At 55.7% G+C, this 25296-nt stretch overlaps 10 protein-coding genes across 10 annotated transcripts; 4 read left to right on the top strand and 6 right to left on the bottom strand.

Annotated features, from left to right (window-relative positions):
* Positions 1-713: 713 nt before the first annotated feature.
* K437DRAFT_225229 (Der1-like protein) lies at positions 714-1392 on the bottom strand (the record flags this gene model as incomplete). Its single annotated transcript, XM_013387152.1, has 2 exons — positions 714-935; positions 1018-1392. Coding segments are annotated over 2 exons (597 nt in total), but the record flags the coding sequence as incomplete, so codon positions are not given.
* A 310-nt stretch (positions 1393-1702) lies between these two features.
* Positions 1703-8566, bottom strand: K437DRAFT_274687 (uncharacterized protein). Its single transcript, XM_013387151.1, has 4 exons — positions 7742-8566; positions 4681-7663; positions 2411-4609; positions 1703-2337 (listed from the first exon to the last, which is right to left on the bottom strand). The coding sequence occupies exons 1-4, from the start codon at positions 8223-8225 to the stop codon at positions 2064-2066; spliced, it is 5940 nt and encodes a 1979-aa protein (XP_013242605.1). The 5' UTR covers positions 8226-8566; the 3' UTR covers positions 1703-2063.
* Positions 8567-9253: 687 nt separating this feature from the next.
* On the bottom strand, positions 9254-10565 carry K437DRAFT_257201 (uncharacterized protein). The gene is made up of 4 exons (XM_013387150.1): positions 10444-10565; positions 9899-10125; positions 9716-9812; positions 9254-9629 (listed from the first exon to the last, which is right to left on the bottom strand). The coding sequence occupies exons 1-4, from the start codon at positions 10472-10474 to the stop codon at positions 9388-9390; spliced, it is 597 nt and encodes a 198-aa protein (XP_013242604.1). The 5' UTR covers positions 10475-10565; the 3' UTR covers positions 9254-9387.
* A 156-nt stretch (positions 10566-10721) lies between these two features.
* On the top strand, positions 10722-11392 carry K437DRAFT_257200 (uncharacterized protein). The gene has a single exon (XM_013387149.1). It carries the CDS (start codon positions 11080-11082, stop codon positions 11368-11370), a length of 291 nt encoding a protein of 96 aa, XP_013242603.1. The 5' UTR covers positions 10722-11079; the 3' UTR covers positions 11371-11392.
* A 296-nt stretch (positions 11393-11688) lies between these two features.
* Positions 11689-13157, top strand: K437DRAFT_257198 (NAD(P)-binding protein). Its single transcript, XM_013387148.1, has 4 exons — positions 11689-12269; positions 12353-12640; positions 12712-12792; positions 12892-13157. Exons 1-4 carry the CDS (start codon positions 11781-11783, stop codon positions 13090-13092), a joined length of 1059 nt encoding a protein of 352 aa, XP_013242602.1. The 5' UTR covers positions 11689-11780; the 3' UTR covers positions 13093-13157.
* Positions 13064-15821, bottom strand: K437DRAFT_274684 (uncharacterized protein). Its single transcript, XM_013387147.1, has 2 exons — positions 15309-15821; positions 13064-15250 (listed from the first exon to the last, which is right to left on the bottom strand). Exons 1-2 carry the CDS (start codon positions 15635-15637, stop codon positions 13180-13182), a joined length of 2400 nt encoding a protein of 799 aa, XP_013242601.1. The 5' UTR covers positions 15638-15821; the 3' UTR covers positions 13064-13179.
* On the top strand, positions 15822-18291 carry K437DRAFT_294947 (UEV-domain-containing protein). Its single transcript, XM_013387146.1, has 3 exons — positions 15822-16294; positions 16390-17995; positions 18071-18291. The coding sequence occupies exons 1-3, from the start codon at positions 16162-16164 to the stop codon at positions 18252-18254; spliced, it is 1923 nt and encodes a 640-aa protein (XP_013242600.1). The 5' UTR covers positions 15822-16161; the 3' UTR covers positions 18255-18291.
* An 89-nt stretch (positions 18292-18380) lies between these two features.
* On the bottom strand, positions 18381-22267 carry K437DRAFT_268897 (uncharacterized protein; the record flags this gene model as incomplete). The annotated part of the gene is made up of 2 exons (XM_013387145.1): positions 18381-20903; positions 20993-22267. 2 exons carry the CDS (start codon positions 22265-22267, stop codon positions 18381-18383), a joined length of 3798 nt encoding a protein of 1265 aa, XP_013242599.1.
* Positions 22268-23030: 763 nt separating this feature from the next.
* On the bottom strand, positions 23031-24363 carry K437DRAFT_257194 (uncharacterized protein). The gene is made up of 3 exons (XM_013387144.1): positions 23794-24363; positions 23431-23704; positions 23031-23351 (listed from the first exon to the last, which is right to left on the bottom strand). The coding sequence occupies exons 1-3, from the start codon at positions 23913-23915 to the stop codon at positions 23133-23135; spliced, it is 615 nt and encodes a 204-aa protein (XP_013242598.1). The 5' UTR covers positions 23916-24363; the 3' UTR covers positions 23031-23132.
* A 105-nt stretch (positions 24364-24468) lies between these two features.
* Positions 24469-25228, top strand: K437DRAFT_257192 (uncharacterized protein). Its single transcript, XM_013387143.1, has one exon. The coding sequence runs from the start codon at positions 24662-24664 to the stop codon at positions 25085-25087; it is 426 nt and encodes a 141-aa protein (XP_013242597.1). The 5' UTR covers positions 24469-24661; the 3' UTR covers positions 25088-25228.
* The last annotated feature ends 68 nt before the right edge of the window (positions 25229-25296 follow it).

Here is a 25296-nt window from a genome sequence, read left to right as displayed (position 1 = left end):
GTGCGGGCTGGAGAAGAATCGCCGTCATGGTTGCTGTTCGCGCGGGAACCTGTCCTCCTCTGCTCCGCAACGCGTCCTCCGCTTCCGCTTGCATCTTCCTCGTCTGCAGCACCTGACTCTGCCCGCTGGCGCTCTTCGCGAGCCGCAAGCTGGCCAAAGGTGATGCTTTTCGCGTTCACGCTAGATCTAGAGGATGCAGTTGATGCGGCTGTTCGACGGATCGCCTCGGAGGTGTGATTGGAAGCTGGTAGCGCCGAGCTAGTCGAGTCCTGCCCGGCTGGCACATTCGACCTCGTGGTTCTCATGGTGTCGGCAGATAAGGAAGCGGCAGCACTGGTGCGATGTTGTCCGATTATGCTATTGTTCGCACGAGCGCGAAGTCGCCGCTCTGCTGCCGCAAGCACCTCTTCTCTTGACGGCGCAGCCTGTGTGCCACCTACACCTGTCACCGCTCCTTGTGCCCTGCCAAACCATGAGCGGGCTCCTGCAATCGCAGATGAAGAAGCGCTATTGAGTGTCCTTCCACCAGCGGGAGTGACAGATCCACCGGAGCGCGCGTCGCCAAAAGATCGGCCTTGTGGGGCAAACGCGCTGCCGTATGTGGTGCGTCGTCCGGCGCCACCCGTTGGTGTTGATCCTGGTCCAAGTGTTGGGTCAACGCTATCTGGAAGAAGATATTGTAAGAATGCAGGCGGCTCGGACGTGAACCGTCGAAGCCAGGCAGGGACGGGTAGGGCTGCATCCGCGGGGGTCGCTTCAGCGAGTTGCTCGTAGAGGTAGGCTGCAACCAACCCGGTGGCCGACTGTACTGCGAGACCCACGCTTCCGACGACTAGATCCAGCACCAGTTGTACATAAGGCAAATACGATGCTACGATGGTGAAGAATCCGAAGAAGGAAACCCTTGCATGAGGGTTTGCACGAGCCCAAAGGTACTTGAAAGGATAAGGGCATGGTAGTATGGATGGCTTCAATATCCAGGGTCGACTGCATAGCTTTGAGGGGCCTCTGACTTACAGTCAAGGACATTAGTAAAGGCTTCCATAAAAAAAAACTTCCCAGTGGGTAGTTGAGTACCAGGATCATGGTGGCTGTAAGGAGTAGTGCCCACACGTAATTGCTAGTCTTTCGGAAGAATTTGTTGCTTTCCAGGTCATTCCCATTCCTAAAGAGAAAGTAGATGTCTAAAATCATGGAAATGCCCCTTCCCGCGTAAAAGAAGGCTGTAAAGAGGCGATAGAACTCGCTGATGGGGTGTCGTGAGACGAGTGGCCAGTAGAGGGCAATGCGATATGGAGACATGATGCTCAACGTGCACGGGAGCGTCATGCCTAACGCTAGGCCGAGCATGGTCCGCGTGACAGGCGGTATCTTGCGACTGTTTAGTTTCATCATGAGGAATATCAGCTCTTTGGTGTGCGGGTGCGTTAGTATGACGTTCGCAATGTCACTTACAGCTCGTCCATTTTGCAGCACCTTGACCGAGCCCTCCGTCCTAGATTAAAAGAACTGATTGTCTGATGGCCAGAATCTGCACGCAGCCTATTTGAACAGGAAGAAAGTGCTGTTCAACTTGAGAGCAGATTTAAGTCGTGGCCAATGGAAAAAGATATTTGGCACAGTTCCACACTCGGCATGCAACTTGAATTGGAAAGGTTTCGAAGAATCAGTATCGAGATTAACGACAACGATGATGAGGATGCTAAGGATGACGACGTTGACGTGGAGCATTGTTGGTTTGTTCAGTTTCTACTGTTTTCGCCCCCAAAGTCAAAACATAAATCCAACGTCAATCTTCATCGGCAATCGAGGTTCTGCGCAGCCTCCAACACATGGGTAGGGACGCAAGCGGCAAGCTTCACGCAGCGAAAAAATCTGCCGCATAATAATAGTGAATGCAGACTAGGTATTCTGCAAGCCCTCGGACCCTTCAATGTGAAACAGGGACGATCATGTACAAGCATTCAATTGATGCCCGTCCGACTGTATTCCATCCATAGCACTGCATTGGTAAACAACTTGAGCCGTCCAGTAACGCCGGTGGTGGAAATTCCTGAAATGATTTATTTAGAAGATCGCCTAGCGCTGCTCGAAGGCAGCTCATCCATCTCGGCTGCGTCGGTCTGAGACTGGTTGCTTACCTCGGCAGCTTTCTGACTGGCACCCGTCCAAGAGGCTAGCACGTTGGAGAGCGAGACGACCCCCCATTGCGAGACGGAAGGTCGATGTGAAGGGGTATACGGAGGTTCTGTGGCAGCATTCGATCCGTCAACAACGCTTTGCGCAATGGACGCCTCGCGCCGCCTGACAGCTTGCTCGTGCTTAGCCATGATGGCGCTAGGAACAACAGGCAGTGCTTTTCGGTCAGTGCCCGTGATTTCGAGGAGCAATTATACAGCACGGAACTCACCTTGTTGGTACTTCCGCCGCATCATGACTGGCAGCTTCCTCGTCCTTGAGCTTGCGTCTACGCTGTGCGTTCTTCTGACGCGTCATCAAGTTACGGCCAATCGTTTCCCTGCGCTCCTCTTCAAGGACTTCGGCCTGCAGTGCTTTCTTCATTGTGATCGAGCGACCACCCGCCGAGCTGACGCCGCTCATTGCTGTACCGTGTGACATGTAGCTTGCGCCGGTGGCACGGCGCGAATGCGATGTAGCGTATAAGCGGCTCGAAGGATGGCCCTTGTGTGGGGAGTCGACGAAGGCTAGATGGCCGTGGCCAGACACATTGGCCGCTCGGCGCTCGCTTGCGGCTGTATCTGCGATGATACCATCCGGCTGAGCTATCTTCATGCCAGGATAGGTCATTGCTGACAGTGGGACCGGCACCTCGCTTATCTGCTCCGAGGCAGCTGAAGAGAGCTCGCCAGGCGCCTTTGCCTCTCCCAAATGCAAAGACGCAAATGAGTCAAGAGTCGGCCGCCTGTTCGCCGAGCAAGCCTGTTCCGGAGTAGACACCATTCTAACAGTGACCGGGCTGCCCGGTTGAGAGCTCAGGCTCACCACTGATCTGGCATCAGAACGCCAAGAAGTAGCGCGCAGTAGGCTTGGCATGCGCATGCTGTTTCCGTCCTCGCTGCCGCCATTGCTCGTTCGACGGATGGCTCTTTTGTAATCTTCCATAACAGCTTTCGGAAGACTTGTAGCAGGATCAAAAACTTCGTCAGCCTCTTCGACATTTTCTAGGCGCCGAGCGAGTGACTCGGGCACCGCGATGACTTCATCTCCGTCAAGATTAGCCAGGGAGAGACTGTCGAAGTCGTATTCGTCCTTTCCATCCTCGTCTTCACTGTTCTCCCATTCTCCCACGTTGCCCTTGCCACCTTGTGAGCTCACAAGCGCAGCCCCATACCATTCGATAGTGTTACAGAGATCGAGGACTTTCGAAGGCTCTTTCGGCAGCCACAAAAACGGGTCCAAGACGGCGTTGTAGTAAGGGTTGTTGTACCGAGCCAAATTGTTCGGATGGTCCTCCCACATAAGCTTTGGATGCGGATAGGCAATGGCTTCACACTTGACTGCATCGTTCGTTCCATGTGAATTTTGACTCCTTGGTGAAGTCGAGGGTCGCCTCTTTTCTTCTTGCGCGAGGGCCGCGCCTTCAACTCCTTCTTCAATCGTTGGCTCACGTGGAGCCATATCAAGGACAACTTGACTTCGTGCACTGCGGGAGCGAACCAGCCCAACGCTGCTTTCTTCAGTGCGATAACCGGTGAAACCGGGCGTGGCCGTTGCCTCATCGCTTGCTTGCCGCGAGTGGTTGTTGGACACGGGTAGCATTGGCTGCTCATCACTCATCTTGCTGCTATGATGTCGGAGGACCACATTCTGGAACTGTATTTGAGTTCCAGCATGGGCTCGGCTGAGAATCGCGCTTTTGTCACCCATATTCGTCCCGTCACCCTCTTCTCTCGCGCTCTCTTCCTTGTTCTTGCGATGAAGTTCTTGCTGTGTCTTGACGGCGACAGAGAGCGCCTTCGTCTTTTCTGCAGTACGTTCGGCAATGTGGGCGGGCGCATGAACGAAAAAGCGAGCAGTGCGCCGGAACGGATTGTACGGCGACCGTCCCTTGGCTTCTTGTTGTATGATGTAGCTCGGCCTTTCATTCCCATTGGCGTGAAAGGAGTCATGGAGCCGCTGCCAGACACGGTACATGCTCGACGTTGTGGTTGCCGAAGGCGGTGGGTTAATGAAAGGGTAGCGTCCTGAAGCTCGGACGTCGAGAGGACTGTGCGTGTCGAACGAATCATCGGCTGCGGCCTCCGAGTCCGCGTAGTCCTTCCGAATACTGCGCCGCAAGCGCTGCCAGCTCGGTTCAACGTCTATTCCGCAAAGCGCATTAGCTTCATCGTCTTCCAAGGCCCTGACTTGTGACTTCCACAGGCGTGTCCCGAGGATCTTGAGGACCGCGGTCAAGGGAATGAGCAACCCGGTCAAAGCAGTGTACACGGCTCTTTGGTTCGTGACACCGAAAAAAATAGTCAAGACGACCTGGCCAGTCATCAGGCCATCCAGAGAGAAGCGCAAGAGGCGCACAAAGTAAAATACGCCTTCCTTTTCGTTGAAGCGACGGATGTAGACGTATGCAAAGTTTTTCTTGAACACAACCCTGTGGGATAATGCAGGCGACGTCAGCAAGCTTGACCATGATCCACAAAATAGTACCTTCCGGACACTTACATGGCGATCCAAAAGTAGAGGAGTGCGAACGGGAGGACTAGCGGATTGAGGACGGTGAAGATGAAGATGATGGTCATGATGAGCACGTGGAAAGGCAGCCAGTAGTAGCGATTGAAATTCCTCGGCAATGTCTTGGCCGCGCGGGCTCGCGGTGTAAAAGCGTTCCGTGCAGCTACGTGCTGCACGAGGCCGATGATCGCTTGGAAGAGCTCGAGGCCCGTGTGTGTACCCATGCACAGAATGAGGTACGACACGAAGAATGGCGCAGCGACGGGGAAGGCACACGCGATGGTTTCGAGCACGGTGCCAGGGGCTGGATTGCCGAACCTTTGCAGGATGGTCTGGATGGCGGTCGCGCCGATGCAGAAGAAGATGACGACATTGCAGATGATAAACTTCCAGTATCTGCACATGCACTGATCGTATAGCCCAGAGAACGTGACGAATCCCTGCGCACGTTTGGAGATCTGGAACACCAGTTCGGGCACAGTCATGGTGACAACCGAGACGAACAGCGTCGGCAACGTGATCGACACGAAGGCAACAGCACCAGGATAGCGAACGAAAATGGAACGCAGAGGCGGGAAGACCATTTTGAGGTTCGGCACCGAGAACAAAAACTGGACGATGGACTGGATCAGCAGGACCCAGAAGATGGTGAAAGCCCAGAAGAACGCATTGACGCCTGCTCCACGAACAAGATCGCCGGTGAAGCTGGTGCGCATGAGCCGTTCCCAATCCAAGTCCTTCACTTCTGGCGCCATGCGAACTTTGATGATGATCTGGCTGTCGAGCTCGCGCCATACCATGCGAGCCTGTCTCGGATCGCGGAATGTGACGAATGCCGTCGAAGTCGGCTCGTAGCTGCTTGGCGGGCGAGAGCGCATCTCGGTAACGAGTGCAGTGAGCAAGTTCAACTTGGTGAGAAGGTAGTCGATCGTTGGGACCGTTTGGCCGCGGAAGAGTGCCGAAAGGCGCGTGACCGGCTGCAACGGATCGAGCAGCTCCCTAGGAACATCTGCTAAAGCTTCCCAGATCGTTTCGCTCGGCTTTCTTCGCGCCGCTCCGGTCGTGTTGCATGGCACAAATCGAGCGAGACGACACGTCAGCTCCTCCAACGCCTCCTGCTCATTCCAATTTTTAACATCCGCTTTAAGGCCCTCCCCAGCGCCGGCCCGCTTGTCCGGAGATGAGCTCGTCCTCGTCTTAGAATCTCCAAGTTCAAGGTCGGCCATTTTGTCTTCCGCATGCCCGTGTTGCTGTACCTTGCGTTTGCGCTTGCGCTTGCGCTCCTTCCGGGCCTCCTTGGCATCTCTGCGGCGATTGGCGATTGTTTGCCTGCCAATGGCTCCAATCACGTTCTGGGCCAGCTTGATATGTGCAGCTTCGAGCTGTTGCAGCACTTCTTGACGGCGTTGCAGCATGCTGCTGAGCTCGACCATCTTGCGCACGAGTACAACGGTCTGGACAGGCGACTGACGATGTCGGAATGACTTGTGAACGTCTGGTTCAGGACCGATTGCAGGTGGAGCAGTGATAGTGTCGGCGCCTGCTGTTGTCACAGCATCCTTCCCTTCACCGGCCGTCGCACTACACGTGGACGAGTCCCCACGCCAAGGCTCGCCGTCCTGGTACTCATCTCCATCATTGTCACCCTCATCCCTTAAATGCGAGTAGCCTTTGATGTCCGCCGCACGCAACGTGCCGATGTCTTTCGCATCCTTCATCTCGAGCGAGCCAGGCACTTGCGCACGCGAGCCATCCCGTTCTTGTGAGAAAAGTCTCGTCTCCTCCTGACGCGCAACCAGCTCCGACATTCTCTCCCCCGCTTCTTGCCGGCCTTCACCTAGCATGGAGCCGCGGCCTTCATCTCCGTCATTCTCCTCGTCGACATCGGGCCGAAGGAACTCTTCGAAATATCGCCGGACGCTGGCTTCGTCGCGCATGGTTGATGGCATGTTGGTCACGATGACTGTGCGCTGACGCCATCCGGCAGAGGAAGGGTCGAACTTTGGCTTGCGCTTTTTGGAACTGTTCTTGCGCTGCTGGTGCGGCCTTTCCTCGCCATTTCCACTAGCTATCTTGATGGTTTGAGCACCTCCACCGCCTTCGTTTGCGGAAGATGCACGGACGAGCGACGAGTTGAGTGGCTCCACCGCGTCTGTGGGAAGCAGAAGCTTGGGGTCCTTACTGTCTGGGTCATCAACAGCTCGGCATTCCGGGTGCGAGATGGCATGGACATGCAAACTCTGTTTGCTCCTCTCCTGGTTTTCCGTCTCCCGCCCTATTTGGTCTTCTTTGCTCTCCTCGTCATCATCCTCAACGCTCAAGAGATCCTCTTCGCCGTCGCTAAATTCATCTGGGTCGTCATATCGCCGCTGGCGGTTTCCCCTCTTCTTCTGGCCCTTGTTCCTGCGCCAGGGCGTTTCATGCTTGAAGAAGAGCGATTGGTGCGCAGCAGCGTGGATGAGCCCGCCGAATTCGTTGGCGGAGTGTCCGGCTGGAAGGCCATCGATGAGTTTCGCTTCGCTGCCCTCTTGACCTGCGGCTCCCTCTTGCCCTCCACCGGCCAGGCCGACGATGGCCTTCCCGCGGGCCTTTTTTCTTCCATTCTCCAATGCGGCGATAGCCTTCTTGTGCGCATGACGCTTGGGACGCAGCACGTTTCGTTCCCTGATGCGCTCGACGAGACGGCGTCGAATAAGGACGCTGCCGCGTCCCAACCAGTACATAGCGTATGCCCAGGTCAAGGTAATGTACCACATGATGCACAGGTGGATCCAGAGCAGCTTGCGCCCCTTCTCGTTGGCTTCACGCGGGCACTGGCCGTCGGGCTGAGGCCTCAAGACGAGGTAGGACAGTGAGGCGCGCGACATGTCTGAGGCGTGCGACATGTCTGTCAGTTCGACACCTTTGGAAAACTCGAGGTGGATCGTCAGCAGGATAGGTGCGGTGGTCAGCGTGTGTAGGGTGAGCCACCAGACTGAAAGCAACGCGGCAAACATGCCCCAGTCCAGTCAGCAGTCATCAGATTTATAAACGGTCGATCACGAGCACTCACCACACGCCCTCAAGAAGCGAACATACACGACGGTGTCCATGCCGGTGTGCGTGGCGTAGAACCAGTCCTTGAACCGCAGCGCCTGCAACGCCCACATGAATGGGTACCTCGCGGGCGGAGGGGAAGGAGTGGACGCGTGGAATTGACGAGCCATGTAGAGGTGTCCCATTTCCCAATCCTCCGGTGTAGTACCGAGGCCGTGTTTATAAAGCGGTCTTTCGCAGTCGGTCCCCTCTCCAAAGCCATCGCTGGCACTGCCACCTCCATCATTGGTACCCTTATGCCGCCTCTTTCGCCGACCATGGTGCGAAGAGGGTTTAAGTTGATTTCGGAACGACCGGAAATGAAGACGCGGCAAGCGCTTGAGCTGTCGCAGCGTCTCAAAGCCGACCAAACAGACGCCGCCAATGACGAAAAAGATGATCGAAGTAGAGATGAGGCCCGTGAAGCCTGGGTTGATTTTGCGTGCAGCAAAGTCTGCCATGATGCTGATGGCGTCTAATGTAACGATGTTTGAAGGCGATTGCGAATGAAAACAGTGGAGACGCTTGACTTGGGCTTCCTGTGGTTGCCCTTTCGTACACTATTTCAGGGGTATATCGCCGGCAACTTGTCACCAATAGATGCAGGGTAGAGGTAATTTTCAGGCAGAGGTAAGTGGCCAGAGCCGATCAGGCCTATGGCACCTCGCGAGCCACGCTGCTACCACGAGTGCATGGGCGATATATGCGTCGATGGCATGGGGCGGCTTCGCGGTCCTCTCAGGGAAGGAGACCAACCAGCGGGATGCAGGTGATTACACAGCCGCTGTTCAATGAACGAGAGGTGGTGGTGGTTGTTAAAGAGGTTGGGGGGGCATGATGAACCAATCCTCCAGCTATCCTTTCTTAGATACAGCAGCCAGGGGCCAAACACCAAGCGCTGCTGATCGATGGCCCTCTACGCAACGAAGGCGATCCCCGCAATCCAGGGCAGCAACTCCCGAGTTCTCCGAGTCGTTTCAAGGAGTTTGCTAAAGATACCACAAAATCAAGAGAATTTGCCGCTTGGCGGCAAGAATTTGTCGCACATGAGCCCCACGCGCACTAAAATCGTGTTTTCCCACAAAACAACAACCAAGCCCGGGGAACAAAAAGATGTGGCTTGGTCCACCCAAATCTAGGTCGTGTGGCTTCGCCAGCTCTATTTATTGGCGTCTCATATCGAGGTAATCGTTGCAATTGCCCATTGGTATGTTCCTTCTCCCCTCTGCATTGATGGCGTTGGTTGTGACGTTGTAGCGTTGCCGTAAGAGGCTGCGATTCCTCTATCGTTTCTGATAATCTAACCCTGAAACCGGATAAAAGAGCGGTCGGAGGCAGCCTACACACTCTGAGCCTCATCATGACATTTTGAACACTGAATTAGAATCGTGAAGCCGGCCTTGTTTGAGCTTTCGAATATGTTGGGGGACACGATCTCACGCAACCCGGTGACGCATCCTCTTTATTTGGATGTGGCCAAAACAACATTCTAGCACACGCTCACTGCACAGCTGGACTGAGTTTACCTTTTCTTGAACCTCCCCAAAGCTTTCCTTCGACACGATCTTCATTTGGAACGTGTGGCCTTTGTTTTTGCCCGTATGCGTCCCACCTTCCTCATTTTCAAGCCTGAGGAATCCTCAGAGCGCATTTGAGCAGGTCTTCCGCGATAGAGCCCGCACTTCCGCCTGGACCTGCATCGCCCTCAACCTTGCACACGGCGTTGTTTTCGATCGGAAGCATAAGCGTCGAGGAGGTGGACGGAGCGAAGGCGGCATGCGGATGCACTTGGGCGGCGATATCACGCTTGTGGTCTTTGATCAAGCGACGACGGCGACGGTGCAGAAGCGCAGGCTTGTGTTGGGCTGCAAGCATGGCAACGACACGGAGACCAAATGCTTCAGCGCAAGTATGCTCCTATGCAGTTCGCTGACACTCGCAGACGACCCACCAACACAAGCTTGGTATTCGAACGGGCACTGCGACTCTAGCTCCTCCACCGTGCTGTCCAAAAACTCGATCCAAGCTTTGCATTCGTTGTTGTAGTGCTGAGAATCAGAATGAAAAGAGGCCATTAGAAAACCAATTCATTATGAATCGAGGTGGACTTCGATTCCGATCCGGTTAGACCTACCGAGCGCAGCCCGGAGAGAAAATTTCTAAGCTCTTTCGGCGCCTCATCTTGCAGTTCATCATGCTTTCCTTGCGCGAACGCAGCTTCCAATGCATCGAGCTTGACGAGCTTTTCATCCATCGCAGTTTGAAGTTCCATTTGGAGGGTACGCTCGACTCTTGTTTTTAGCTCGTGGCACTGCAACTGAAAGTTTCTGCGCTCCTGTGCAGCCTTACGGGACTGCTGCTCTGCAAGATGAAGCCACGGTCAAGCGCAGCGCCACGGACAGCGTCAGCGTCAGCGTCACCGTGCATTTATCATGCAGTACCGGCCTCCTGAAGAGGTTCCTCCGAGTATATGCGCGTACTGATAAAGCTCTCGACGATTTCTTGCGCCTCTGTACCTTCTCTGAGGCACAGATTGCGCATACAAGCTGTTAGCACGTTCATGAGAGAAACAAAAATGCATACAGCCAGCTTTCGGGCCCGAGTCTTCGTTGTCTACCGCCACAATGTCGCTCGTTACGGTGCTGGGTACGGGGCTCTGTGATAGGTCCCTATACTCACTGGTTGAGCTCGTCAGATCGACCTTGAACATGCTCCCCTCCACCTGGTTGGCTACTGCGAAGGCGTGGCATATCGGTTGCCTTACTCTGTTTCTGATTCAATCGGGACCGAGTAGCTACACACGTTTGAACACGGTGTGCAAGGACGACCTTGGGCTGCGCCGCTTGTGATATCACTTGAGTGATATCTGGACAGAAAATTGCAAGCCCAGTAATAAAGCAGAATCAACAAGACGGCATTCCGATGGCAGTCCAAAGACGTGTCAACGATCCAAAGGGTAATGATCATCACATGTATAGAAGAAGGTTCATCGACATTCTATGGTACCGATCCAGGCGTGGCGGTCGCATTGAATCTTGGTGGACCCTTATCCGCCCTGCGCGAAAGCAGCGGCTAGTAGCGGTGGAAGACATCGGAGGGATGTAGCGAGCAGAAGAAGACAGCCGGGAGAGGGGGAGGGGAAGGAACAGAGGATGGTCAGTTCGTCGTAGCCGCGAGGCTCGGATCAGATCAGTGGATTAGTATATCCGTGGATCAGCGGAAGCCACCATGTCGCACATGGGCGGTAGCTGAGAACATGGAGAGGGGAAGTAAAAGTATCTGCAAGCTGCGATCAGTCCAGCAGGGTTGAGTCATATGTCGGGCCCATGGACCAGAGAATTGCTTGGAATATGTCCCAAAAGAGGAATTGCACTTGAGCCAACTCCAAGAGAATGGATGCTTCCATGGCTAGCTATGCTTCTGTTGACCGAGGCGATGGTAATTGCAATGCGCGAGCGTATGCGGGTGCAGGCTCATTCCGGGCGGAGCTTAATGGGATGGTATCGGGTTCGCGTTCGGATTGGCTTCAGTCTGTACCAGCCACGAGTAGTACATTCTTCGCGTCAAAGCGATTGCGATGCCACCACCTCCCTGAGTCCGGGCTGAGTCGGCGCCGACCACTGAAAAGCTTCGGAAGTCTGAACGCAACTATGTGACATGTTAAATTCTACTATCCATTATTCTCGGGTCTGCTCCTCTGTAGTACGGTAAAGTGCGTTGGCAATTATGAGACTGCCAAAAAGGGGTCGGGAGGGGAAGGACGAAACGATGTGAAAATGACGTCGCGCTACCCTTCGTCTGCTAGGCAACTGCGCCACTGCATCACTCTCCCCCTCTCGCCCGGCCATCGCGGCAGAGTCAGGTCCAAGTAAGACCTCAACACCCTGTGGAGATAACCACTTCATCGCATCCATCCAGACCTGTCCTCTTTGTCGCCTCTTTTGTCAACGCCTTCTGCAGCGCCAAGAAGATTACACTCCAGAGTTACTGTGGAAGTTCGAACCAAGATAAGCAAGATGGAGTCCCAAGCACAACCGTCCCAGGTCGAGGGTGCGATCCCGAGTTCGTCAGTTCCCACGACGGAGTCAAAGCTACAAGTCGGCTTCGTCGGGCTGGGCAACATGGGCCGGGGTATGGCCTTGAATCTCGCCAAGGGCCTGCAGACCATGTCACCCTCTCTGAACCACCTGATGGTATATAATCGAACTACCGCCAAAGCCCAAAAGGTCAAGGAGGAGGCAGGCGGCGCGGTGCAGATTGCGCAGAGCGTTGAGGAAATCGGCAAGCGCTGCCAGATCGTCTTTGTCTCCATCAGTAACGATGAAGCTGCCCTTGATGTCTTCACTCGCCTGTGCAATGGGGAAGAAGAATCTCGAGGAAAAACAAGAGAGGAAAGGAAGGATCCGAGTAACACCATTTTTGTCGACACCAGCACCATCTACCCTGCGACCACTGGCCAGATTGAGCGCTTTGTCAGTGCTCAGCCCAGGAGGCACTTTATTGCCGTGAGCTTGCATGCATCTTGAACAATCATCTGCCTCCATCGATGAGTCACTCACTCAACTGTCTCGCTCATGCTTCCTAATAGGCCCCCTGTTTTGGTCCCCCTCCCATGGCTTGCGCTGCGTCGCTCATCTTTGCCGTCGCTGGCCCGTACGCGAGCAAGCAAGCCATTGCCTCCCTCCTCGTTCCCCATATGGGCCGAAAGATCATGGACTTCGGCTCTAATCCTGAACGTGCAGCAACGTTCAAGCTAATTGGCAACAGCATGCTTCTCGGAGTGATTGAGCTGCTCAGCGAGACCATGACGCTCGCGGACAAAACTGGCGTAGGATCCGATCGCTTCTATGAGTTCATCCAGGAGTTCTTCCCAGCGGTGCGTGCGGTAGACAAAAAACGAAGTTGCCCATTTGGGCCCATCTTTTCTAAATTACCTTGATTTTACAGCCATCTGCCATCAGCTATGGCAAAAAGATCCTGACGAATGCGTTCTCCGGCGAGGAGGGATTCTCTCTCGATGGAGGTATTGTGCGTATTACGTCGGACTTTCTTCATCTTGATTGCGCCTGCGTATCGATTAACACATCCTCTCTTCTCTCCTCTTTGCCCAACAATGATGAATCATAGAAGGATTGTACGCACATCCGCCGCTTGGCGACCTCGGTTGACTGCCCAATGGGCGTGATGGACCAAGCACATGCGCATATGATCGCTGCGCGCGCGAACGGCGGCGGAGACAAGGACTGGAGCAGTCTCGTCGGTGGACAGCGGTTGAGCGCAGGCTTGGATCCATGGGAAGGCAAGCGGCCGGGCTTACTGAAGCATTAAAGGGCGTACGAGAGTTCACAATAAGTAGTTACAGTGTCGTACCAATACAACTGGCAGATCGTTATACACATGAGCATCACGCTTTGATCACACGTCGAATGTCAAAGCGTCCATCGCTTGCTGCCAGTTGTATTCCTTCGAAATTGCCGCTGACACAGTCACGGAGGAATTCTGCCGTCCTCGTTGCTCTTCCAAATCGGCGGCGGCCAAGACCTTTCGGACAGCCTCAGCGCAAAAAATGTTGCCCTGCGGCTCTTCGCAGATACCTTGCGCGCCGCCTCGATCGCTGCCACCGACACCCGGTGCTGCCATTCGCGAGCCTACGCGCCACCAGCCGACGAGGCCGCCTTGCTCCAGTGCAGGCTTCACGAGGGTCAAGCGCTGTTCGTCGCCCCATCCCTCGACGTCGCGGTGCATCTTCCAGAAGCTCGACAGCACCGCCGTGGGCTTTTGCGCCAGCTGGTTTGCATGCACATCCGATACCGCAGTTGAGACGAGCGTTTTGTAGTTCCGTGAGCTCGTTCCCCGATTCGCATCGAGGCGCTCTTGCAGCGAAGTCGTGAGCAACTTTGTTGACGAGCCGCCCGCGCCTAGGATGCGGAAGCCGCCGCCACCGAGGTCGTCTGCGGCGGACCCACCGCGATAGTGGGGCGACAAGATGCGGTCTGCTGGACCTCTGCCTGCCAAAAGGCCAAGGAGATGGGTGATGCCGAGTGGACTGAGCAGTGCAGGAACGATGTCTTTCAGCAGCAGGCCAACGTAACGATGGCCTGGCGCCTGGTACCCGGCTCGTAACCCTGAATGTTGCGCGACCCTCTCGGTGTACCAGGAAGTGGGTGTTTCTGCGTCGATGTAGATAAGCGATTGGATCATATCCGGGTATGCTGCTGCAAAATGGCGCGCGAACAGCGAGCCATAGCCGGTTGAGACGAGCATGAATGGGCCGCCAAAGTACCGCTCTTCTGCGAGTGTTGCATTTGTGGCGGCACTCCCGTCTTGCTGTGACGGCGGCAGCGTCCATGCACCCATGCCCTCCAGCGCACGCTTCAGTACTTCGGTGTGCAGACGAATATCAGCGCTGCCACCCTCTACATAATCGCTGAACCCGTAGCCCAAACGGTCCCAAAAGCAGACGCTGTCGAGGGAAAGATGGCCATCATCTCCGTCTTTGCTGTCCTCATTGCGGGCGTGGGCGACTAGAGCGCGCAGCCACGCACCACCAGGTACACCGGATACACCACGCTCAGTCATGACAAGTGCAGTTGGCCGCAAATTTGGCGGATGCGGATGCTTCGGGGGAGGTTTTTTTGCCGTTGCTTGCCAGGTCCTCTGGCCATGATAGGTCGAATCCGAAGAGCTCTCACATTTGATGTGTACGCGGAAATCCTTAATGCTTGTCCTCTTTCCGACAGACGCTATTCCATGCACTTGCTCGCCATGCGCTTGCCGTTTGGCCGCGCGAAGGTCAATCCACACTCTTGTTCCTAAGTCCTCGGCTGGTGCAAAACCGCTGTCGGCGCCAGTCAGCGCAACGTCAAAGAGTAGCATCAGCAGCACAGCCGTGACGGAAGTAGTGAGAATCGTGATGAGAAAGAGCCTGAGCGATGTGTGGATCTTGCTCTTGAAAGGCACCTCGGGGAGTGCAAAAGTCGCAATATAGGGTGTGCCGAGGAGCGGTTCTCGTTCCGCGTCGATGCTCACATGCGGTACCCCGTCTCGCGAGTGCGCCGGGTTGAGCGAAGCTCCAGATGGAAGCTGTAACCCATCCTCCTGCTCGTGAAAGGCGCGAGGAGGCCTCGATGTCCTGTATTCCTTGCGCACATGCTCGCAAATGCGGCCCGCAGCCCATGCCCAGGCACAGCTTATCCAGGCCAAGGCGGCGGCAGGTAGCGCTAGCGCCAGCTCGCCTTCTCTGTACACCTGCAAAGCGCAGATCAGCGTGAGCAGGATCAAAAGAAAGAATGCATTTGTGGTGTGCAGCGCTGAGGTTATGTTGTGCAATTGTGGGTGCAATTCGAATGCGAAGAGCGACGGCAGCAAGATAAGGAGCGAGACAAGGAAAAGCCAGAACGAGAGGAGTGACGGGGAGCGATGTGGCGGAAGGAGCGTCGGTATTGGGATTACAACGTTGAGCATCAGAAGCATAGAAGCTAGGGCACTGCACAAAAGCATTTGGTTGAGTAACGTTGTGCTTTGTTGAACATGGAGCTACTCACGTCACAAGCAATAACGCCGTGCCAATGAGAAACGTGAAGTGCACGACAGCAACGTCGAATGGTGATTCCTGTAGTCCGTCTTCCTCATATATCTCCCTTCTGTGACCATATCCATCTCCATTGCGTCTGGACCATACCGATCGTTTGCGAAACGTCTGAAGGTGACCGCCCCCGGAGAGCAGGGACTGAATGCTGAAGTCCATAGAACCGTATGATTCCAGTCTCTGCGCATCTGGTTGGGAAGGGCTTGCCTGTACGCTCTCTTCAGCTTCCGCCGACGGTCTTTCTTCGGCCCTGGATGGGTCTGGGTCTGTGTCAGGTGGTAGCATCGTGGGTAAGGGACTCGCTGCGCAGTTGATGTGGATTGCAGCTCGCAGGTGACGATGGACGCCGCTCGGGCCCTTCAAAAGAGAGAACCGCTGGCGCCCATATCGCAGCCCCGGACTGAGAAGGTTCCAGGAACTACCCTGTCCCCATGTAGATGCGGGGTAGCATGAGCTATTGGACGCTTGGTGTGGTATGGACAAAGGAGATATTGTTGTGAATGACCCTGATGACGAAACCAGGCCGCAACCGCGGAACATCATCCGTCGCCGCACCCAAAGTAGTGATCATCGCACTTCTGTTCAGGGACCTCAGCAGGACACTCAATCATATTTGCATTGCAACTTGGCGAATCATTTTGCTCGCTCGGGACAGCACGCACGTCAAGCCAAGAGCTCCAGCTGAAGCTCTGAGGATTCAGTTACCCATTCTCGACGCTGGGCTTCTGCTGCCCCGGACTTTTGACGGAGGCTGCACAAGGTCACATCTCGCCTAGACAGACTCCGAGTGCAACTTGCGAATACGAACGATGGACCATACCGTCGTGCGTCAATGGCTACACTCTGTGCTCGGGAAGTATTCCCTCTCGGATCGAGTCTTTACGCATGTCGACGCACTACTACTGGCATATAGCAGTCTCACTCCCAGGACGGAGGTATATAGTGAGTGTCGAGCCCAGTTCTCTTGCTTGCGGAAGGAAATAGTCTGATGCTGATGAGCTAGCCCTTGTCCTCGCCTTCCCTTCAATAACCTAAAGCATACGACGATGGTCGCACTGCCCTGCTTTTACGTATTTCAGGAACAATTCCGATTTCATACCGGTCCTCGACATACCACATTCCAATCGCAATGTGGCTTCCGCATGCTTACCCTCGCGAACCTCCTCTCGCATACGTCGAGCCCGTCAAAGGCATGGCGATACGCAAAGGTCACAAGCACGTCCAACTGGATGGGTACGTCGTGACTCCGGCGAGGGAATTCGAAGAGGAAAGACATAAGAGCTACCTCAGGCGATGGGAGCGCAAGTGGGAAGCATGCAACTTAGTAGAGCTGGTGCAATTCCTGCAGAGTGTCTTTGGGCATGAGCCGCCTGTCTATTCGGCTGCCAATGGCAGTGGAAGCGCGAGTGCCACGGCCGGCTCGAGCAGGCAAGATGCCGAATTCGAGCGCGGGTCAACAAGTATAAATGGAATATCAGGTTTAGGGCACCGACCTCCACCAGCGCCTCCAGGTGCATTAGGACTGTCTTCTTCATCGGCGGCCCGTGACCCGCCGAACCGTCCGCCAAAGCCAAGGCAACCGGCAGATGTGTTGGGTCGCTCATCCAGTCTCCGCAGTTCGTCCTCTGGTAGCGCCTATTCACCTTCTGGTCCCACCCGGATGGGTGTCTCAGAGCAGGCGTCGCCAGGTTTGAGTCATGCGAAAGTGACGCATCAGGCTTGGCAATCATCCATAACGCATCTGATGGCGGGCAGTTCCCAGCATCTTCACCCTCATCAGCAACAGCAATCTGTCACCTTACCCTCTCATGTTCTTCACAACGCACCTCAGTATTATTCCAATCAGCACCATCAGTTTTCTCCTAACCACTCTCAAGACCGAGGGGCCTCGCGTCGAGGGTGGAGCATGCCCCCTCCCGCCCGGGAAAGGTCGGTTGACTCTTCTATGGGGTACTCGCCACTATCTCCGCCAGCTCAGCCGCCTTTATTTGCATTGTCGCATCATCCGCACGCTTCGACGCAACAGACAAACCCTAGTCAAGCCTTCCTTGCTCAGCCTACCTCGCCCCCACGACCACCGAGCATGGGCCATCCTTACGGCATGCCGACTTCGTCATCGCTCAACTTGTCTCTTTCTGCCGCCGCTCCGCCGCATCTACCCCAAGGCAGCAACTTTGCGCCACAACTCCCTCCTAGCAAGCCCCCTCTGCCGCGGGATCTTTTAGGTGTAGAAGACGACACGGAAGCGTCTGCATCTGTGCAATCGTACCCCTCTTCTTCAGGAGCACCCGGCGAGCCGCCTCCTATTCTCCCTCCAAATCCTGAGATCCTTTCATTACACAATGCCCTGCATCAAAAGTTAAGCGCGCGCGTCTCTTCCATCTCGGCCCACTTCGCGCAGCAATCGCAGCGCATGGCTGTCCTCTCCTCCGATCTTGACAGAGGCGAGGCGGCTATCCATGATGAGATCGCGCGGCTCGAGGCGGTCAAGGAGGTCTGTAAAGGGCGAGCAGAGCGGATGGCAGCTTTTGTAGAGGAAGCAAGACAGGGCTTGCAAGCCATGGAGGCCAAAGTCGAGGATGAACTCGAACAGCCAGGTTCCGGAAATGACTGGATTTGTGCGACGAGCATCGTCGGAAATCAGTGAGTATTCTTCCAACCGAGAGTCCCTTATACGTCCCTGTGCTGAAAGTCACCCACAACTCTTCTTCTCTCTAGACTGATCGATCTTGTGGCTGAAGACAATGCGATTGAGGATACGCTCTATCACCTTGGACGCGCGTTGAATAGCGAGCGCATCACTCTCGATGCTTTCCTCAAGCAGACACGCTTCCTCGCGCGAGAACAATTCATGCGTCGAGCGTTGGCCATCCGCATCTGTAATTCTGTTGGCTGGAACTAAGGAGAATGAATCTTCTTTGCGTTGATTGCGCATGTTCATTAAAGTACAACATGTGGAGTCAAACGATTCGTTGTCGCTTTATAGCGTTCGAGAATACTTAAATTGCCTTCTAGCTGTGTTCATGTTTCATGCTGCGACTGGCGCCGACTTGGCCTTGGTCTCCAACCTGCAAGACCTGCCGCACAGAATTTCGCCTTTGCGATTCATGGCGCCGTTGACGACAGCTTTGCCGCAATTGGCACAGCAGCCGCCTGTGCGCAATTTACTCTGGTCTTCGGCCGCGGCGAGAACGTTGTCCAGGCCGTTGACAGTGACGGAGGGTTGTTTGGCCAGCGCAGCAATGTCAACCTGCGAACTGTTTGCACTGCTCGCATGACTGCTGTGCCCGTAGGACGTGTTGGTAGGGTCGAGGCCGCTGAAAGCTCTTCCGCTGGCAGTAGACCGCGCCGGGCTGGGTGGTGGCAGCCGTGTCTCTTGCATTACAGCTTCTTGGCGGCCAGCTGGGAGCTGAAGCGGAGCGGGAGTTTGTGCAGACATAGGCAAAAGTGCGAGAGCATGTTTTGCAAGTGTCTCGATCGATGTGCTGCTTTCTAACGTACCTTTGGCAACATCTAGCGCTGGCTCTGAAGCAGAGTTGATCATGGACAGCGGGCGCGGCCTTAGACTACCCTTGCTGCGCATCAGCTTGGTGGCAGGGTTGATAGGATGCGGACTGTGTGCTGCAAACTGGCGCAGAGACTGGCTGGCGTGCGACTGTGCCCGTCCGACAGTGCCAATCGCTGTGAATGCGTGGTCCGCGGCGTGGGGAGAAGCGACGGTGGGAGGCAGGAGGAAAGAGAGCCTGCGCGATGATTTGCTGCTGCCGAGAGGCGCAAAAGAGCTAGCGGGTGGCCGGATCATCGGCAAGTGAAGCGAAGGAGAGACAGCCACAGATGGCTCGCCGTACATGCTTACCACCCTTCTACGGTCGGGCAAGCCACTCTGACTGCGATTCCGCAGGGATGGCCGTTCTGGCGGCGCAAAGCTCGGCGTAAGGGGTGACTGCATAACGTCCTCGCTCGCATCCTCTCCATGCGATGGGAACATGAGCGAGGGTGAGTCAGAGATGACGCTGGACGGCCGTCTAAGCCTTGGGAAAGAGTACCCAGCGCTTGCCTTCGGCTCTCCCTCCTCGTCATCCTCCCCATACCCCCATGCAGAGCTGATCGAGCGGATGCTCGCCGTCGGGCTTGGCGGGTTCAAGTACGCATTGGAAGTGATAGATTGCTGGTTCTTTCCCCTTGTATGCTCGATGAAGAACGGATCGAAGGGCGCTTCATCTCGTATCTTGGCAGACGCAGCGTGCTGACGCGTGAGCAGCGCGGATGCGTCGTTGCTCATCTTGCCGATCGTCGACGGCGAGGCGGTGGCGTGCGAAGCGGTGATGCTTGCCGCGCCGGCCGACTTGCCGTGGATGGGTTCGAAAGCGGTACCACTGGAGGTGTTAGGGGATGTTGTGTTCGTGGACTTTGAGTGCGGCAGGCCCAGGCCAAGCGATGCAGCCGTCACAACCTGCGGCTCACTGGCATTCTCGGTCACGCTCTCCTCGGGGAGTGTGGCAGCAAGCGCGTCACGGAATGCTGCGACTCTGACTGCCAACATCTTTTCGTCTAGAGCCGAGAGCGTCGAAAGCACAGCTTCCGCTTTCTCTTTCAACATTTGCTCCTTGCAGCCCGGAAGGGCTTGCAGTGCATCTAGTTTTCGTTCCACCTCGTCCACGTCACCTCTTCCCTCTAATTTTTCGCTCCCCGCACGAGCAAGCAGCGCTTTGCGAAGCGATACAAGCGCTTCGAGGAAGGCCAGCTCCTTCCGAGCTGCATCCAACACTGACAGGCATTCCCGTGTCTTCTCGGCGACTTTGCTGGATACGTTGCCAGCCAAAAGAGAGACGAGGTCGCCATCGGCCTCCGGAGGCTGCTGAGGCGGTGGATCGGGTACGTCATCGGTGCCTGCGACAGTTGCAGAAGTCGTCAATGCGGCAGCGAAAGATACAGCACCCGTTCCATCAGCTGCAGCAACATCACCATCACCGCTCGCGCTGACGCCCTCTTGATCCTTCAAATAGGCCTGCATGCTCGGCAGAAGCTCCTCGACGCGTCTCCAGAGCTTTGTAAGGTTAGTATCGCTTTCTGCATCTACTTGCTCCACCGAGTGCGAGCCATTTGGCGAGGAGAGGGACATGGCTGGCCAGGCTGCCTTTTTTGAGCGTGCGACACGTGCGAGCAGGTGCAGAAGCATGAAAATCGCCTCTTTCTTTTCCTCTTCCTCCTCGTCGCTTCCCGCTGCTGCTGTTGCTGCCAGAACCTTACCATTCTCCGCGCCTTGCTGCGACTGTTCCTTGCTTTCCACTGGTCGAACACTACTACTACCACCATCAACAGCAGTGCTAGCACCGTGCCGCCCGAGAGCGAATCCGAGCCCCCGTACGGCCCAGCTGAGCGCGCGCGGCGCGTCGCGGCGCACGAGCTCTACGGCGATGGGAGCATGTCCACGCGTGACGCCGAGCGTGTACAGCGCCGCGAGCTGCGTGATGCTACGCAGCGAGCGCAGCTCTGCGGCGCGCTTGAGCAGCGGCAGGAGCCTGTGCGCGGGCGTGATAGGCGTCAGTGCCTTTTGATATGTAAGCAACGCAAGCGGAGGGAAGTGTGGGTCCATGAGTGCAAAAATAAAGAAATCGTCAGGTGGCAGTACATGCCCACCTTAATCTCCCATTCGAGCCGCGTCACATCGGCCGGCGCAGCGCTCTTTAGATTCGCCTTGAAGACCGTGGCGGCCTTGATGCGCGAAGCGGCATACGCCCTCTTGCTGCTGTTCTTGTTGGTTCCGACGGTGCCGCTTTTGCTCATTCTAATCTTTCCATTCTTGCTGCTGGCCGATGAGTTCTGTGGATCCGACTCTGTAATTGGAGTTGGGGATGTGAAGTGGGAGTGTCCATCGCACCCGTTGGCGGCGTGCGGTTGCGATTGGCCTGACGCGAGGTGCAGAGCAGCATCAGCCTTCGCAGTTACATCCGAGGCGGGTGGAAATAGCTTCCGCAGATCTTCTGCTCCGCGCTTCTTGCCGTTCATATTCTTGTTCTGCAGCAGCGCAGCGACACTATGCGCTCTGCGATCCTGGCCTAATACTTGTTCGCTGTCGTCTTCCCTTGCCCACCTGCCCCCCGCTGTTCCTCTTGCACTCGCAAAACCCCCCTCGGAGGCAGGGCCAATCGTCTTAGAGCGTGTGGCAGTATCACGTGAGAGGAGTGCCAGGAGGCGAGCGGCTGTCTGCGTTTGCATCGCCGCGTCCCTGACCTTGTCCGATTCCGAAGGCACTTGTATTTCCGCCACTCTTGTTGCTGCAACCGCTAAGGATGTAGCAGCAGATGAAGTGAAGTCCTCCTCACGCTTCAGGTCAAGCGACAAGGCAAGGGCGGCGGTGGCGTCGTCAGCAGTGACGCTCCCGAGCTCCTCTTCGTCGTTGTCGCTGCCGCTGTTGTGATCTGCATCGTCCTCTTCTTCCTCGTGCTCTCCGGCAGAAAGATCCACTGTGGAAGGGAGGCTCAAGCCATACTGTCGCGAGAGCTGCCGATACCTGCCCGCGACGTAGCATTCATGCACGGTGCGCGATAGGGATATCTCCGCAGGTGCTGGTGCCGGTGCGAAAGCTGCATCGCTGATTTTGGATGCTCCTGCTCCCAATGCAGAAGGCTGGTGGGAAGCATTTGGCGTCGATCGGCCCCCGTTGAGGTTGTGGTTGAGCACGCTGACGCTGCTTCTCCCTCTGACAGGCACGCGGGCGCCCAGGCCGCTCAATGGGGTGAGGTGCCCATACGCGCTGATGGTGGATAAGATGCTGGTTGTGCTGATGCTGTGCACAGAACGCAAAGAGCGCAGCGAAGCTGCAAACGAGTAGTGAGAGGCAGTCGAAGGGCGACGCCCACGCTGAGCACGCGCCTGTGCTTGCGCCAGCGGCTGCGTGCTGGGATAGTACATCTTGGAAGCGTGTATATCCGTTGTCCCGTCGCCGTCGCGCTGCGTCTACTGTTACAGGCCGTGGAGCATGTATTTTGACCCCCTTTTGTCGTTTTGGAGATGAAGAAAGCATAATGATGTGTCAGTTGTGGCAGTCACTCTATGTTCGAAGAATTGAAGACCAAGCTGGAGGATCTCACCTTCCCGTGGCAGCTAGCACCTCGGTCGGGGGATGTTACTCAATTTAATGTGCGGCCGCCGCAGATGGATGAACGGCGCGCCAAGACCCTCCGCAATCGCAACTCCTTCCTGTGGTCACAGCACAATGTATTGGGTAGGCATCGCTGACTGCTTGACCACCCGATGTACCCAAATGTCTCGATAAAGAAAGTACAGCAAACAGTACACCTTGATTGGAGGTGTTGTTCCTTTCTGCGACGACTGCCGGCGGGGGACTACATCGACAGGAGCGGCGAATCCCCTGGAATTTGTGCGAAAGGGTTTGAAATACCCCGGATCTGTGAGGACGAATCTTTCGTAGTGCATTTTCGCGGGTTTGGCCCACATGCGTGGGTGCGATTAAACCGCCCGCCGCTGAACTTCTGCAACAACCAGCAGAGCAAGAAGAGTAATCCAGCGAGAGTTCGACCCACGGCCAAGAGATGGGTGGGCACTGGAATGCGTACGTGTGCTTTTTTGTTCCCCTCGATGGGAGGATGCGCTGTCTCAAGTACGTGCGCTCTGTCATGTGACGCGGGAAGCAAGCCAGCAGAGCTCTCGGGTCGCAAAGGCAATTGTAGCGTTGGTCCATGGGGTAACAGATCAATACAGCACGTCCTACGGTTCGAAGCAAGGGCATCTGCGGCATGACGTCTGCCTCAAGCGTCTATGCGGCAGTGTCAAATGCAGCGCAGCTAGCAGGTCCAATGATCTTGAAGTGCGCATTCATACGTATCCCCTCCACGTCGAAGAACGCCAGTGGCTCTGCCGCCGGGTTCGGCTCTTTCAGCACGGATGGCAGCAGCTGCACATCTCCGCGCAGAGAGATCGTTGGCGCGACGTTGTACACGTGTCGGCCGCACAGGGGCCCATCAGTGAACCAAGGCTGCGAACGAGAGGTGACCACAAAATTCGCGTCAGATATGCTTCGCATGCGGCGCTCCTCCATTCAGGAGTCTGTTCACCTGATTGGAAATATCCTTCCAGTCGACCCCGCTCGTATCTTGGGGCTGCATGGCAACGCGCTCGATCTTGAACCAGCCGACGGTGTCCTGGTCGTAATTTAGCGCGTCCGAGCTGTTCGGCGGTACCATCTTCGCCTGCGTCTCGTGCAGCCCAAAGACGAGGCCGCCGAACAGCCCAGCGACCGGGCTATCGGTGAAGATTTGTGACTTGTAAATGTACGGCTGCTTGCTGCCTGGCCGTAAGCGGACGTATGGCAGCTCTAGCGTTGTCTCTCTGCGTTGCAAATAAGGAGGCTCTGGCGATGGTCAGCTGCAATTGTCTTTTTTCTGCGAGCTCTTCAAAATGGCGGTGAGGCTACGGACTCATTATTAAGGATCCCAAAGCCAGGCGGGCCATTGCCCTTTTGGTGCCCCGCCTCGAGCACCGCCAAGGTTGTCTTCTTGTCCCGTTGGCCTTTGAGCAACATGAAAAGGTCCTCATCCATCCGGCCATCAGCTACTTTGGGCGGCAAGATTGTGCGGGCATAGCTGACGGGGAGGTCGACTGCCCAAAAGGAGACATTGTACGTGCCCTGGATGAACGAGAATGTCGGACCTGCATCGCTACTGCTCACAGCGGCAGCTGCCTCGGCAACTGCGGCTGCAGCGACGGCTGAGGGGCGAGTGTCCCAGATGGAATGGCGCTGGAAGCGAGAGCGGATACTGCGAGCGAGAGCAGCACCAGGATGGATCGTAGCGTTGGCATCTTGATTCGAGTCCAAATACTTTTGGGCAAACGAAAGCAATAAAGATCAGAATGGTACGGATGTAGATTGAGCGCAGACGAGACTGGACCGGGTTAGGGTTGGGGTTATGGGTCAACGCTGCTCAAAGCTTGCTGTCGCCGCTGACGTGTCTGCCTTGCTAGCAATTTATGTGATGTACTGATTGTCCCCTCCCATTGTATGTATGTATGCCGGGGACGATCCACCCATATTGGCGTTGAATCGGTCGATTTATAGATTAGCTTTTAACGGCGAAAATGCGTGGGCTGAGAAGCAGGCATTGCAGCAGTCACATTTATTCTATTGCCTTGCCTGTTTTACCCGAGTCCGCGGAGTGCCCAGGCTGGTTTAGTTGCAGACCATCGCTCACCCTCTCACCATCTCCCTGTGCACTACCCCTGCTTGACTCTCTACTGTGCATTTATTCCACATCACAAACATCATGGCATGGGCGAAGAGGCAGGACCATGAGGCAACAGGTGGGTCGATGCTGCCCCCTCGCCCTAGCCCTCAGTCTCGCCGTTGCCGTGCCACTTTCTACTGCAACAAAACATCGCGACCCCAGTGAGCATCGTCACTCGTTCCCTGTTTTGCGATACTGCTGCACCCACCCATGTCAGTGTGGCCGTGCCCGAAAGCAGCGTCCTCAGGTGTTGCTGGCAGGAAGCGCGGCTCTCAATATAACGAGCCGTGCGCTCGCGGACTTGCAGGAGAGTCAGCGTATGGCACCCACTTCCCACGTCGAATCAAGCCTTGTGCCGCTTTTAACACAAGATGATTGCACTCAAAAGCAAACAATATGGTTTCACGGCCCCGCCTATGCATGGCCTGCACTTCACATCTGGTGTCAGCGTCTGACACTTGACTGCACAAGAATGGTAGAAAATGCATGAATCGGGTTGAATTTATCCATCTGTGGGCAGCTGCACACTCGTCTGAACTACAATAAAGACATCGGTGATCCGTCTCGCCCGAGCATGCACCAGTTGACGTGCAATGAGCGGGGCCTGTATGCATTTCGCCTGCAAGACACAAATAGACGCCCCGGATGCGCTGCGCTGCTCTGCTGTGTGCTCCTTGTGCCCCCCTTTCTCCTTCTCGT

Source organism: Tilletiaria anomala (genome assembly GCF_000711695.1).
Source record: "Tilletiaria anomala UBC 951 chromosome Unknown K437scaffold_55, whole genome shotgun sequence".
In the NCBI taxonomy this organism is placed as follows: Eukaryota; Fungi; Basidiomycota; class Exobasidiomycetes; order Georgefischeriales; family Tilletiariaceae; genus Tilletiaria; species Tilletiaria anomala.
The sequence above is the reverse complement of the archived record's forward strand: the minus strand, read 5'-3'. Positions and strand labels throughout refer to the sequence as shown.

Bases quoted from the DNA above. Each gene is read 5' to 3' on its own strand.
- K437DRAFT_274687 (XM_013387151.1), bottom strand. From the start codon at position 8,225: ATGGCAGACTTTGCTGCACGCAAAATCAACCCAGGCTTCACGGGCCTC. The intron at 7,664-7,741 runs GTGAGTGCTCGT...CGTTGCTTTCAG, and splicing joins TCGCTTCTTGAGGGCGTGTG to TCTGGTGGCTCACCCTACAC. The intron at 4,610-4,680 runs GTAAGTGTCCGG...ATTATCCCACAG, and splicing joins CTCTACTTTTGGATCGCCAT to GGTTGTGTTCAAGAAAAACT.
- K437DRAFT_257201 (XM_013387150.1), bottom strand. From the start codon at position 10,474: ATGTTCAAGGTCGATCTGACGAGCTCAACCA. The intron at 10,126-10,443 runs GTGAGTATAGGG...TTCATCTTGCAG, and splicing joins CGATCTGACGAGCTCAACCA to AGCAGCAGTCCCGTAAGGCT. The intron at 9,813-9,898 runs GTAGGTCTAACC...TCTGATTCTCAG, and splicing joins TTCTCTCCGGGCTGCGCTCG to CACTACAACAACGAATGCAA.
- K437DRAFT_257200 (XM_013387149.1), top strand. From the start codon at position 11,080: ATGTCGGGCCCATGGACCAGAGAATTGCTTGGAATATGTCCCAAAAGA.
- K437DRAFT_257198 (XM_013387148.1), top strand. From the start codon at position 11,781: ATGGAGTCCCAAGCACAACCGTCCCAGGTCGAGGGTGCGATCCCGAGT. The intron at 12,270-12,352 runs GTGAGCTTGCAT...GCTTCCTAATAG, and splicing joins CCAGGAGGCACTTTATTGCC to GCCCCCTGTTTTGGTCCCCC. The intron at 12,793-12,891 runs GTGCGTATTACG...GATGAATCATAG, and splicing joins TCTCTCTCGATGGAGGTATT to AAGGATTGTACGCACATCCG.
- K437DRAFT_274684 (XM_013387147.1), bottom strand. From the start codon at position 15,637: ATGCTACCACCTGACACAGACCCAGACCCATCCAGGGCCGAAGAAAGA. The intron at 15,251-15,308 runs GTGAGTAGCTCC...GCTTTTGTGCAG, and splicing joins ACGGCGTTATTGCTTGTGAC to TGCCCTAGCTTCTATGCTTC.
- K437DRAFT_294947 (XM_013387146.1), top strand. From the start codon at position 16,162: ATGGACCATACCGTCGTGCGTCAATGGCTACACTCTGTGCTCGGGAAG. The intron at 16,295-16,389 runs GTGAGTGTCGAG...AATAACCTAAAG, and splicing joins TCCCAGGACGGAGGTATATA to CATACGACGATGGTCGCACT. The intron at 17,996-18,070 runs GTGAGTATTCTT...TCTTCTCTCTAG, and splicing joins ACGAGCATCGTCGGAAATCA to ACTGATCGATCTTGTGGCTG.
- K437DRAFT_257194 (XM_013387144.1), bottom strand. From the start codon at position 23,915: ATGGATGAGGACCTTTTCATGTTGCTCAAAGGCCAACGGGACAAGAAG. The intron at 23,705-23,793 runs GTCCGTAGCCTC...TTTGCAACGCAG, and splicing joins TTTGGGATCCTTAATAATGA to AGAGACAACGCTAGAGCTGC. The intron at 23,352-23,430 runs GTGAACAGACTC...TCTCGTTCGCAG, and splicing joins GGAAGGATATTTCCAATCAG to CCTTGGTTCACTGATGGGCC.
- K437DRAFT_257192 (XM_013387143.1), top strand. From the start codon at position 24,662: ATGAGGCAACAGGTGGGTCGATGCTGCCCCCTCGCCCTAGCCCTCAGT.